The 14,729-nt window shown below is 41.4% G+C and overlaps 1 protein-coding gene across 1 annotated transcript in view; it reads right to left on the bottom strand.

The window, feature by feature from the left end:
- TSPAN3 (tetraspanin 3) overlaps positions 1–14,506 on the bottom strand; it is a 48,282-nt gene extending 33,776 nt beyond the window's left edge. Inside the window, exon 1 of the mRNA XM_075007174.1 lies at positions 14,350–14,506. Within this exon, the coding sequence (XP_074863275.1) occupies positions 14,350–14,412 (63 nt within the window). The 5' untranslated portion in view covers positions 14,413–14,506. The remainder of the gene's footprint in view (positions 1–14,349) is intronic.
- Positions 14,507–14,729: the final 223 nt, after the last annotated feature.

Raw genomic sequence — 14,729 nt, 5'->3', positions numbered from 1 at the left:
TGACAAGCAGGGACTGAGGTTCGGGGCTTCCCCCAGGCCAGATTAACTCTTCTGGGGGCCCAGGGTTCAGTGTAAATGAGAGGGCTGCCAGGAGCAGCTGTGGGGTCTGGATGGGAGGAAGGGTTACAGGAGCAGGCTGGGGAGGTCTGGGCAAGGGAGTGGTGCTTACCTCCTCATGCTACCACTCCCATCTACTCCCCCAGCTGGGGGGATGGCAGCATGGAGAAAAGCCTATCCAGGGAGCTTTTCTCCTACTGCTCCCAGGCACTGCCCTCCCACTGCTCTGACTGGCTAGAATTCTGGCCAATCAGAGCAGCAGGGGAAGCCTCCCTAAGCTATGCTGAGTGCTGTTCCCTTCAGCTGTGAGGAGGAGGAGGCATGGCAGTGCAGAAGCCACTCCCTGCTCCCACCAGGCAGAGCCTGTGGGCTGGATCCAACCCAGCTTTCCTAACTCCAGCCCATGAGGCTTCACACCTCCCCTATCCACTGTGGGCTGGATGCTGAGGAGATGAGCCTGGAGCCTCACGGGCTGGATCCAGGCAAGCTGCAGGCCGGAGTCCCCCCCTCCCCGATCTAAAGTGTGATGTGCATCAATAGGTCAGAAAGAAGTTAAGATGTTAGTAGTCCAACTTGGCTGTACTTAGCTGTTTCACTGCTCTTTCTACTTCCTCCTTCAAAATATTGGTCTCACTCCCTATGCTCAGTGGGGATCTCTTTCAGTTCTTCTCTCAGCCTCTTTGAAACACTCGGGTGCAACTGTGCATTGTACAGATCAGTGCAATATGTCATCCATCGCTGCACAACCCTCTCCTCATTCATGAGCACCTAGTCATTCATCTCTGGTAGCCATTTACTTCGGCTGCTGCTTCCTATTAATATTCCTAATCATCCTGTGCTCCCTGGTCTTACACTTGCTGTAATTCCTCTCTGTATCTTCACAGGGCTCCTCTAACCATTTTTCCTTATCCATTCTGGCGGCTTTCCTTACCTTGTTGCATTTCTACTCTACTTTGCTGTTCTGTCCTCTCGGAAACATCCCTTCTGATCTTCAGCTATCTTTTCCCTTGGACCAACTTCAGTGTCTCCTATGTAATCCATTTCCTATTGATCTTTTCTTCTGGAACCTGTCTGCTCAACTGCCTCTTCTATCACAGGGGCCATCCCTTAGACCTAGATAAGAAAGTCATCCTCTGTGCCCGCATTCCCGATCTTCTCTTTGAGCACTGCTCTGTATGCATTCCCTATTTCTCCCTCACCTAGCCTCACCAAATCTCTTTTTTAAACTGTCTTATATCTTCTCTTGAGTTTCATCTGGATGTTTGCAATCACTAGTCTATGGTATGACTCTATAGCTGCTCCTTGAAAGTTCGAGATTATTGTACTGATGTTACCCATCTTCTTATTAAGATCAGATCTATCATGTTCTTGGATTTCTCATCATTCAATCACCATGTCCACTTCCTACAGTCCTTTTGTTGGAATGTTGTATTGCAGATCACCATCTCGTGTGCTGTAGCAAACTAGTAGTCTCTCACCTCAATTGAAGAACTGAAAGAGCTATCCCAGCCGAGCATCAAGAATGAGACCGATATTTCAAATAATAAAGGAGAAAGAGTAACAAAATGACTAAACAACAAGGGCCCTGGAAATGATAAGGTCACAGGAGAGATGATCAAATACCGTGAAGAAAGTATGATTCAGGAAATACACCTAATGTATAATATACCATGGAAAGAAGGGACGGCACCTAAGGAATGGACAAGATCTGTGGTAGTAACAATGCACAAGAAAAGAAGTGTGGTGGAATGCAAGAGCTACAGAACGATTGCCCTAACAAGGTCGTCTAGGCAAGGTGCTGCTGATGATACTGATGGAGAGACTGAGATTGCAGATATAACATCTAATGGAGGAGCAAGTGGAATTCAGGAAAGATAGAAGTACCATGCAGCAGATATTGGAACTAAGATAGAGAAAGCTCAAGGAGAGAACAAGAACATTTACAATGGCTGCATCAATTTTCTGAAGGCATTTGACAGTATAGATCAGAAAGTGACTTGGGCAGTATTGGAGTCATATGAAGTGGACAGCAGGACTGATACAGTTGTTGAAGGATATCAATGGCAATGTGGAGGCAGCGGTGAGAACGTGCGGAAAGTTGGGAAGTTGGTTTAGAATCAGTAGAGGTATGAGACAAGGAGAGCTGATATCACCAAATATCAGCATCATGCATCTAGAGAGCGCAATGGACAAGATCAGGGAAGGTGCATAAGGGCTATCAGTGCACAGGATAACAACTTGAGGCTTGTGGTTGATATAGTTATCACTGACAAAGATGAAGAGAAGCTAGCGAGAATGGTGCACATGCTAAACGAGGAAGGGAAGCAGTATGGACTGATTATGAACGTTGATAACAATAAAAACATTGGTATTTGGCAATAAGGAAATAGGAAGGAAGATCAGTGTAGGTGGGATTGAAGATGAAAATGCAGAAAAGTTCACACCTCTGGGGAGCAACATGACGTATGATCTAAACCAGCATTTCTCAAAGTGTGGTCCACAACCCAGTACCAGTCCTTGGGGGAAACAAAAGGAAATACTGGTCCTTAAAAAATACACCAACTATTGCTATGTACAATTATTAGTGAATAAACAGTGAAAATTCATTCATTTTTAATTTTCTTTAATATGCATTTATATTTTTGGGCCGCAAAATATTGTATTGAACAAAACTGGGTCCCAACTATATAAAGTTTGGGAAACCCTGATAACTGTAAGAAGGAAATAGTGACTAGAATAGTGAAAGCAAGAGTGAGTTGGAAGGTGATTGATAAGATCTGGAAAAGCAAAGCGGTTAGCTTGGGAATAAAGCTGAGTATCTTGGAAACGTGTGTATCCAGCAGTATGTAGTATGGATGTGAGACATAGGTGATGATGAAGGATATTGGCACTCAGGAGGAGTTATGAAAGATCCTGAGAATAGGATGGATGCAGAAGGTCACCAACAAAGAATTATATAGGAAGATACAGCTGAAAGAGAACCTACTGCAGAAGGTTATGTAACAGACGCAGCAGCTATTTGGGCATATCTGCAGAATGAACGACAAACGAAAAGTCAAAACCCTGGTATTCAGCATAATGGATGGTTTGAACTGGAGAGGCAGACCTCACAGAGAATAAGTCGATCACATAGTAGATTCTGTAGACTAGCTCCACACCAAACTAAGCCACTCTGCACTGGACAGGGAAAGACAGAAAGAAATAGTGAGTGAGGCATCAGATACCAATGGGAGCTCAGTGCAGGGTTGTTGTTGTTGTTGATGGTCCAACTTTATATCAAGTCAGTTAAAGAAAAATGGCAGATTAGGAAAAATTGTCTAAATAGTTTTGGGTATTATCTATATAATCCTTATCCTTGGAAAATAACTGATTATGCAATGCCTCTCTAGAATTCCCACTATTTTGTTACTTTGAACAGCAAAGTAAACCCAACTGAGTTCTTTAAATCATTCATTGTTTCAGGATCTGATCTGATTTTACCTGGTTGCTAGACAAAAAGAAAGAGTTAATAAAATCATAAGGGATTTAAGATATTCCTCTTTTTTCTACCTTTTCAGGCACTAAGGCCGTGGCCACACTAGCCGCTCCTTTTGGGAAGGCTATGGTAATATGGCACTTCAGAATACGCTAATGAGATGCTGTATACTATGAATACGCAGCATCTCATTAGCATAATGGCAGCCATGCATGCTTCGAAACTGCCAGTTTCGAATTGCGCACCGCCCATGTAACCAGGGGTCTTTTGAAACAACCCCTCTGATTTCGAAAGCCTCTTCTTCCCAAAATGGCAGTGTCTCATTAGCATATTCCAAAGTGCCACATTATCACAGCCCTTCTGAAAGGGAGGGCTAATGTGGCCACAGCCTGAGTGTTGATGTTTATTTGCAAGCTTTTCTGAACTAACCGTTTTGAGTGCAAGAACTGACAGCTTAATAATCCTGCATAACCTGTATGCTTTGAAAGACAGTGACTTTGTCAGATTTTACACAGTTTAGAAGAGCTTGTAAACAAGTACCAAGAATTATTTCTGCATAACAAGGTAGTCACAATTCTTGTGAATTTTGGGCTGTCCTAAAACAATTAAAAATAATTTGACATGAAGCATGTCTAGTTGTTACATTTCAGAAGCTAAAGATAAAATGAAACAGTTCTTCAGCCCAAAGATTCTATTAGTTCAGCCTTTCATTTATGCGGAGAAAGTAAAATTTGTTTGCAGATAGCATTATACATATCAAATCTCTAATTACAAAAAGCAGTGGACCATTGGGCTGAACGTTTCAAACATACAAGAGTCCTATCACACCCATTCTTTTGGTATGCATTGCATCATGGGACTGTGTGAAAGGGGGAGAAAAGGAGGGGAAGTTGTAACTTGACCTACTCCTACATTGTTTCCAGATTCCTTGGACTGCACAAGAACAATGAAGATTCTTCCATGCAGTAAAGGGTTCCTTTGCTAGATAAAATATTTCAAAACTTGATTCACCATTCAGCGATACCACATTTAACTTTCTAACCTGCTTCCTTATTTAAAAAACAAAATTATAAAAGCAAGTTGTTGCAGGAATTCTCAAGGGTGGAAACATTTATGTGCTTTACTCAACTGAGTTCAGTGAGTCTACTAACCCGTGGGTTTAAAGCTAAGCATGTACGTCTTCCCAGTTATTAAGCCACTTTCACATCAAGAGACAAGTGATCCATCCAAGAGCAGGATTTCAGCTGAATGCGTCCCACTAACTAGCAGAGTAGTTCCTTTATGTTCTCTGAAGGAGACTTGAGAATTACTTCTGATTTCAACTTCCAATGAGAAATGGAGACAATTTCCAGCTACCCTCACAGGAGGAGACTTTAGGGAGCTAGTTTAGGTTAGTTTATCCTTCCCGTGTTTAGCTCACTTTTTATTAAACCCCTCAATTTTATAAGTTTTTGCCTATACCTTCTTTCCTTATTATTCTTTTAAGGAAAGCATGTAAGACTTCACACTCTCCATAGTTCTAATGCCACAGAAAATATTTCCTATGATTTAACGCCACTATGTAATTCTAACTGCTCTGACCAGGCGTTCAGAGGCCTTGCAGAACTGTTCTTGACTGTCTTTGCTCAACAAAATCAAATTCACACAAAATTAAGCTTAATTATTTTACTTTCTTAAAAATGCTTTTGAACAGCACCACTAATTTGCAACTAAGGGCATATCCATTCTGCCCTTTATGTCACCAAATTTGTCACTTAAGGGTGTGGAAGCCTCTTTCCCCCAAGCAACAAAGAGTTTCGCTGGCATAAGTATGTGTATATATTACACACACACTGCCAGCAGGATATGCTCTCCATACAACACTGACTGCCATTTGTTTAGGTGATTTTATAATCACCTCAACAATCAGCAGTAGTAGAGGACTGGACCAAATGATCTCTCAAGGTCACGTCCAGTCCAGTGACTATGTTGATGGGACAGCTCTCTCCCTTCAGTGTAGGGCAGCTGACCAATTGATCTTACAGCAGCACAATCACACAGGTACAGCTGTGCCACGGTAAGCTTGCTAGTGTTGAGAGGGCCAAAGATCATGCAATACTAATAATTAAAAAACATTAAAAAAAACTTTTGCCACTACTGTGGCATAGTCGTCACATGAAAGAGTCGAAACAGAGAATGTTCTACAGACACCTGGGAAAGGTACAGAACAGACCCCTGAAAGGAAAGCAAATAGGAATGGAGTATTATTACAAACTGATCCGGCAGCATGAAGTTGCCAAACATTTTCCTTTAATATTAGTCCTTTTCACACTGAAAACTGGATTCATGTAGTTTGGAGGCTCCCATATAAGAATCAGGTAACATGTTTCATATTCTTAAATGCTTGTATATTAGAAGACACGTGCCCCTTCCTTGTTTTTTGTTTTTTTCCCCTCTGACCTCATTAGTAATTGATTTAAGTAAGCCATTTATCTAATTAAGCTCCTATTACAACATACATAACTTCTCCCAATTTTTATGCCCCCAGTGAATTTGTCCCCTTCTCCTATTATAACACAATATGGTTTACTAGATAAAAATTGGTATTCTCAAAACAATATTTATTTTTATTAAATATTTTTGTAATCTGAAATATTCATATTTATAGGTATCTTATCCAATGATCTACCCAGTTTTTCTTTTAAAAATAAAAGAAGCTACCAAAATAATACTTAAACTCATCATCACAGGTTAAAACAGGGTGGTCAAAATACAGCCCGAGGGCTGGATTTGGTGTTATACAATGCTGATTGTTGTATAGCAACAATCCTAAAAGCTACAACTTGATGTGGTCCCCCTACTGGGTCCTTAGTTTCCCGAATCAATTCCCATTAAAAAGTCAGGCTTGTACATGCATTGTTAAATCTTATCTTAAATACAAGTGAGATTTCCGTATTTCTTTAACCTACCCTGTTTAAAATTATCTGGAAATATTTACTAATAATTTCCTATGGTTTCTTCTAAAGTTTGGTGGATGCTGTCCAATTCCAGATGTTCATTTATCTGCACAAGTAAAAACTAAATTCTTTCACAGCCTGTCTTCATAAATCTCTCCCATATGTCCTGGAGATTGAGATATTGCTAACCTAGCTTTTTTAAAATAACGTGCAGTCCTTTGGTTACAAAGGACAACCCTCTGCCATATCTGAGAGATACAGCTTTATAATCTAAGGCTTTCTTTATCACTCATGTTTGTGCCAACATTAACCTATGGCAAGGAAACATTAATAAGTGGTAGACCAGTTCAGTATCTACTTATTGAGGACTGACTCTTCTGAGAGAATCAAGTTGTAACTGCTTTTTCCTGCTAATGTTTCCTTGTAAAGAGGTATCTAATTTTTTAAGGATGCCTCACATGGCTCATCTAAAATATAGATGTGTTAGAATTAGCGGGTAAAATATACCATTTCAAACTAAGAGGAAACAATGCTAGTTTCTTTCAATACCCTTGCAATGCATTTGTCCACAGTAGGCTAATCTGAGAGCCACTTCTGAATCCTTGTTCTCCATGCCATTGAAGCTCAGGCACCTCATAAAAGTTCTGACCTAAAGGCCTGGAAAGGGATATGAAGGCCAAGGATAGTGATATATCAAAGCTGGCTGTATGACAGCAGTATAAATACTGTGGTCAGCGCCTGTAGTTAATTGGGTATAGGTGAGAAGGAATTTGCTTTAACAAAAATCATTTACGAGAGAGGGAATATAGGTTTAGCACTATCACCAGGATAAAGAACCTTAATTTTGGAGGGACCGGGGAGGATACAGGCTTCCAGGAAAGACTGAAACTACCAGGAAACAGTCTAGAATCCACTGGAGACAAAAGCAGCCTTGTGGGTAAAATTAAGTAACTGGATGAAGTAAGAGTTAGTGGAGAGGTTACCTGTTAGCAGACTGATTAGATTCTAGCAAAATGTGAAAGGGGATTTCATAACATAGGTCTAATTGAAAATTAATAGCCCATCTTGTTTTTCCATGTTCACTGTGTTCAGAAGGTGACTTCCTTATTCTAACTATAAGAAACAAATGCTGCTGACCTGGTCGATAAATGAATTATTAGCATTTAGTGACTATTACATGCTAGCATAATTGATGCATTGGTAGAAACAAGAAATGGAACAAACTGAAACACTGAAAATCCGCTTGGAAATAGTGACCACAATATAATAACTTTTAATATTCCTGTGTTGGGAAGAACACCGCAGCGGTCAAACACTCTGGCATTTAATTTCAAAAAGGGGAATTACACTAAAATGAGGAAGCTAGTTAAACAGAAACTAAAAGGTAGAGTAATTAAACTAAAATCCCTGGAAGCTGCATGGAAACTGTTTAAAGACACCATACTAGAGGCCCAACTTAAATGTATACCCCAAATAAAAAAACACAGTAAGAGACCTAACAAAGAACCACCATGGCTAAACAGCCATGTTAAAAAGGCAGTGAGAGAGAAAAGGGCAGCTTTTAAAAAGTGGAAGTCAAATCCTAGTGAGGAAAATAGAAAGCAACATAAACACTCCCAAATTAAGTGTCATAATGTAGTAAGAAAAGCCAAAAAAGATTTTGAGGAACAGCTAGCCAAAAATTCAAAAAACGATAGTAAAATGTTTTTTAAATACATTAGAAGCAGGAAGCCCGCTAAAAAAGCAGTGGGGCCCTTGGATGATAAAGATATAAAAGGAGCGATCAAGGAAGACAGTGCCATTGCGGAGCGATTAAATGATTTCTTTGCTTCAGTCTTCACGGCTGAGGATGTTACAGAGGTTCCTAAATCTGAGCCAGCCTTTTTAGGTGACAAATCTGAGGAACTCACTCAGATTGAAGTGATATTAGAGGAGGTTTTGGAATTAATTGATAAGCTGAATAGTAACAAGTCTCCAGGACCAGACGGCATTCACCCAAGGGTTCTGAAAGAACTCAAATGTGAAATTGCGGAGTTATTAACAGTGGTTTGTAACCTATCCTTTAAATCCACTTTGGTACCAAATGACTGGAAGACGGACAATATAACACCAATATTTAAAAAAGGCTCTAGAGGAGATCCTGGCAATTATAGACCGATAAGTTTAACATCAGTACCAGGCAAATTAGTAGAAACACTAGTAAAGAGTAAAATTGCAAGGCACATAGAAGAGAACGAATTGTTGGGCAAAAGTCAGCATGGTTTCTGCAGAGGGAAGTCGTGTCTAACTAATCTATTAGAATTCTTTGAAGGGGTTAATAAACATGCGGACAAGGGGCACCCAGTGGACATAATATACCTAGATTTCCAGAAAGCCTTTGACACGGTCTCACACCAAAGGCTTTTATGTAAATTAGGTGGTCATGGGATAGGAGGAAAGGTCCTTTCATGGATCGGGAATTGGTTAAAAGACAGAAAACAAAGGGTGGGAATAAATGGTAAATTTTCACAATGGAGGAGGGTAACTAGTGGTGTTCCCCAGGGGTCAGTCCTGGGACCGATCCTGTTCAACTTGTTCATCAATGATCTAGAAAATGAGGTAAGCAGTGAGGTGGCAAAGTTTGCAGATGACACCAAGTTGTTCAGGACAGTCAAAACCAAAAGGGATTGTGAAGAACTACAAAAAGATCTCAGCAAACTGAGTGATTGGGCAGCAAAATGGCAAATGAAATTTAATGTGGGTAAGTGTAAGGTAATGCACATTGGAAAAAATAACCCAAATTACACGTACTACATGATGGGGTCAAATTTAGCTACGACAGATCAGGAAAGGGATCTTGGAGTTATAGTGGATAGTTCTCTGAAGACATCCACGCAGTGTGCAGCGGCAGTTAGTAAGGCAAATAGGATGTTAGGAATTATTAAAAAAGGGATCGATAATAAGACAAAAGATAATACAAGAACTAGGGGACACCAAATGAAATTGATGGGTAGTAGGTTCAAAACTAATAAAAGGAACTCCTTGCCCGAGGAGGCTGTGAAGGCCAGGACTCTATTAGGGTTTAAAAAAGAGCTTGATAAATTTTTGCAGGTTAGGTCCATAAATGGCTATTAGCCAGGGATAAAGTATGGTGCCCTAGCCTTCAGAACAAGGGCAGGAGATGGATGGCAGGAGATAAATCACTTGATCATTGTCTTCTGTTCTCCTTCTCTGGGGCACCTGGCATTGGCCACCGTCGGCAGATGGGATGCTGGGCTCGATGGACCTTTGGTCTGACCCAGTATGGCCATTCTTATGTTCTTATGTTCTGAAGCAAACTTTGCCAAGAATTATAGCAAGATACAAGAGATTCATGCTCATCTCAAATAGAACATTATAGTTTCATTTAATCTTGAAGATACACATTTAATGAAATAAAAGAACAAAACATGGACAGTTTTTGGATACTCAATGAGAATATCTTGTTATCTGTCTTCAACATCTAAACTTTAAGTCCCTGTTCCAGGCCTTCAAACAGCTCTTCAAAATCAGTTTAATTCACTTTCTCTACTCTCCTCAAAACAGAAAAGATCAACTATCTATCAGTCAACAGAGCTGACAGACACCCTTAATTTTTCTGTCTTGGATATGCTGTTCTAGATAGATTCTAGAATTTTTTTCCTGCAACAAATCCTCTTGCCAGCCCTCTCCACATAATTTACTCTGGTGACATCATCACTGGACCACATCAGCTACACGATCAGAGGCTCATATTCCTCAACCACCACTAAGTTATACATGCCATCATGTGCCAGCAACACCCCTCTGCTATATTATATATATATATATATATATATATATATAGGACAAACTGGACAGTCACTTCTCCACAGAATGAATGGACACAGATCAGATATCAGGAATCTAAATACACACAAACTCGTCACTGAGCATTTCAACGGAGCAGATCATAGCATCCAAGACCTGAAAAACATGCATCCCAAAAAAAAGACTAACGCCAAGTTACAAAGGTAGACCTCTGAATTGACGTTTATTCTCAAGTTTGACACTTTATGCCTCGGCCTCAATAAAGATACTAAATTACCTTACATATTACAGGGAGAGTGTCCTCATTTTGATAGTCATTGAGACACCAGGCAACTCACTTAACAGACACTTTCTGTAAGCAATTTTCTTCCCCTTCTCCCCGCCACCTCACCATCTCCCCTCCTTCTGATTCATCAGTTCTCTTTTAATTTTTTCCATCGTTCTGTTGAATTCTCATTGTGGTAGTTTACTTTTATCAGAATTTCCAGATCTGAAGTGGGTTTGTCCCATGAAAGCTCATCATCTAATAAATAATTTTGTTAGTCTTTAAAATGCTACAGGACTGCTTTTTTGTTTTGTGTAGATAGTGGACCTGGGAGTTTAAATCTAAGACAAAATATTAAAAAAAAAGCACAACAAACCAACCCTGAAAGAATGAGCACTTGCATTTAAGAGAAGATAGTTGTTTGAACATGAGAACTGTCCCAACAAATACATCCGTTATGCAAAGAAAAAAAGCTTTAAAGTTTATATCTAAAAACCAAAGCCACAGAACACTAGGTCCAAGGTGAAGACATGCCACAAAATTGTAGATAAACATACAAAGAGGTCTTCACTCTGTTCAGACAACAAAAGTGATATCTCTCTCAGGTGCACTGATGTTAGATATCAGAAATACACAACATCAGGGGCATTCAAGAACCCTATTTAAACTGAATTGAAGAGCAATAACACTTGATTTAAGCCACATTACTGAAACCCAAGTTCTTCAACTACCATGAGCCTAGTGACTGAAGGATATAGAAAGAGAGAATTTATGACCCAGTCTCTTTGTTGAAACCTGGTAGAATCCTACTTAGGGCAGGTCAACACTGCAGAAGAAGGTTGAATTAAAGTATGCAATTCTGACTACGTTAATTACATAGCTAGGGTCAATGTACCTTAATTCCAGCTTCCATGCAGTTTCGCCTAAGGGAGGTCAAGGGGAGCCTGCACTCCCATCAACTTCTCTTACTGCAAATGGGAGGGGCAGGAGGTAAGAGTAACAGGGTATCCCTATCGACCATGGAAGTTTGATTTAGTGCATCCCCACTACACGCACACTCAATCGAACTCTGGAATACAGACCGTGGCATTGTCGATCTTCCCTGAAGTGTAGATATACAGTTAGGAGTTCTACATTGATACCCACCAGCAGTTTGTTGTACAACAGGTCTCAACATTTGCGAACCTAAGGATCGCGAATTCAGTTATTTGCAACCTGTCACTTCGTCCCCAGGACTCTGTGCAGGGAGCACTGGCAGCTGTGGGCTGCCATATTTGCAAAATTCAACATTCGTGAGGGTTCTCACCACGGAACCCTCGCAAATGTTGAGACCCTACTGTATATGTATTAAGAATGGACCATAAGGAAATTAGTATAAAACACAGTTGTTTACATAACAGATTTAGAGATGGACTAAATTTATAAAACCAGTCACAGGAGATTTTAGAGCTCTTTAGTAGATTACAGGCTGCAACCTACTGTCAAGGTCTCAACAAAAGTCTGGAGAATCTAATTAACAGAACTGCAATGACATAAAGATGAAAAAATCCAAGATAGCCAAGATAATATGGAACATATTACTTAACCATACTTCAAATATTAATGCCATATGTTGAGCCTAGAAAAGGAAGCAACTAGCATGCAGATGACAGAACAAAAGCTGGTTATTTTCCTTCTCTTCCAGCATTAAGAATTTAACATCCACGTTTTAAATCCCCAAAGTGACGTTTGCAAAGGAAGGTGTTCTATAATTTTTCACTTTGATGCCATAAATCGTGAAAACAAAACTCACAATAAAAGCCAGCTAAACTCACAATCATCACACGCACCCTCTTCTATGGGCATCTCAGCATTAACTGATCATGTTAGCAGAACAGCCCTGAATGCACTGCCTGCTAAGAAGTATTTCCAACTTTTGGCAGCATCAACCCATTGCAAATAGATCAGACATCTTCTGTTGGTTCTAGAGATTATGTCACTATAAGCTGTAAATGAATCATATTCAAGTTTCTTTCAAGCCAAATTAGTAGCATTCAGAATTGTAAAATCAGTAACCTCATAACCCTACACAGAACAGTTTCCATACTCATAGTAGTCAGCTGTCCAACCACAATTTAACTTGCAATCATTAAACAAACGAGTCATCACAGAACTACATACTTAGAGACAGTAAACACATAGTATAGGAAGACATCACTATGATAAACAGTCATATGAATGACAAGAACTATGTTTCATTAATCAAGTGAGAACAAGTTGTTTTAAACCCCTCTAAAATATAGCAGCCACTAACACAATTACATGGCTAGTTACTATCATGTCTAACCAATTTCAACAGGATGAATATTTCGTTCCAGCTAAATATATTTAGTACAATAAAAAGGACAAGCCTACCTTTAAAAGCCACAGCCAGCAATGCACTGTGCTTCAAATAAAAAGTGCAGTATTAGAGAGTCTATTGTGGCTAAATGCTATATGCAGCTCTCAATAAAACAAAAACCTGATCTCAGGTGTACAATTCAGCTCAACACAAGCAACCCCATCTAGAAATGCTAGAATATGAAATAGTTCATAAATACATATATATACACACACAGATTTTGCAGTACCATCTTGGATCAGTAAGGTAAATTTTTAATGAAAAATTTCTTCTTAAAAATTTAAGATCAACACAGAGACACCATGAAACAAAGGGATACTAAATTGAGTACCAGCATCATTTTGAAAAGAGACTATTTATATCAATGTTATTCCTGTTCTGATATTCTATTACCCACTAACCCTTCCTCTTTCAAAGTCTGAAACTTTTTTTTTTTTTAAAGGAGCCGGGACAACAATCTTGGATTAATATAATCTCAGTTCCAACCCATCAATCTGGAAAGAGTGCACTTTAAATGCACCACTGTATCATTTATAAATCGTGTTTCTTTTACTTAAGCTGATACAGCCAAGATGACACTAGGGTTTTAGGATAACAACCTAGCTTAGCTACTGACATCGGAAAACTCGGTTTACAGAGCGAAATCTTCTGTTCTACTAACCCAGATAAGATTACTTCTTCCTGTCCACATGTTTTTAAGCCATGGCAGAGTTAAGATTCAGGAGAAAGATAAAGTACTGCAGTGACTGCAACATCATTTTAAAAAAAAAAGTCTATGATTGTTTATGTTCCGATTGTACTTTCGGAACCACATTACTCCTAGGCGTAGACCATTAAAAGAGATCTAAAAAAATTCGCATTCCCAGCAATACGTTATTGTGGACATCGTTCCTAGACAGAAGGCTTGAAATTACAAGACCACAGACAGCAGAGCCCTTCAATAAGCCGAAAGCCGGGATCGAGGCGATGGTGGCTACTGGGAAGCCTCTCTCTGGAGCGCTTCCCTTCTAAGGTCACAGGATCAGTCTCCCTGGGCTGGAAGAGACGCAGGAGGTCCCCCAGCCCAGGCCCCTAGCCCCCTGCCGCAGCCCTGCCCGCTTCGGCCAGCTGCCACGCCCCCCGAGCCGAAGCTGAGAGCGTTTCCAGCCTCTCCCCTCGGTGGGCCGGAGCCCTGGCTGACCCGCCGCGAGGAGGATGGAGCCCCCGCAGACCCCTGCAAGGTACAGCCCGGGGCGGGGGGCCGCCGCGGCCGACACGATCGGACTAGAGCCCCGCACCCCTCCCCCACTGCCAGACCCCAGTCTCCGGCCGGAGCTGAGCCCCACCCCCGCAGTTCCGAGCACAGGCGGCTGGCGGGAGCCAGCGCGGAACCCGTCGGCTCCCGGGAGGGACGGACCCCGCGCAGCCCGGCCCCCGCCCGCAGGCTCACCCAGAAGATGAGGTTGAGGAACACCAGGACGGTTTTGGAGGAGGTGATCCCGCACTGCCCCATCACTCCGGCTCCTGCGCGCCGCCGCTGCAGGCCCCTCTCAGCTCCGCCGCTGCCAGCTGGCTCGCCTCACGTGACCCAGTGACGGCATAAGCCAGGAGCCTAAGATGGCGGCTGCCCTGGCCACGTGATGGGGGAGGTACCTAAGATGGCGCCTCGGGGGGAGGCGTGTAAGTGAGGAGAGGAGGATTGTGTCGGACAGACAGACGCTGCCGTCGCTGCTGCTTTTTCTCCTACGGCCGGACACCGGGCGCGCGGCTGTGGGACCCGGCCTGTGACATGACGCCCACTATGGGCCCTGACTGGGGCTGGCCAAGAGT

Source organism: Carettochelys insculpta, chromosome 12 (assembly GCF_033958435.1).
Source record: "Carettochelys insculpta isolate YL-2023 chromosome 12, ASM3395843v1, whole genome shotgun sequence".
NCBI lineage: Eukaryota > Metazoa > Chordata > Testudines > Carettochelyidae > Carettochelys > Carettochelys insculpta.
The sequence above is the reverse complement of the archived record's forward strand: the minus strand, read 5'-3'. Positions and strand labels throughout refer to the sequence as shown.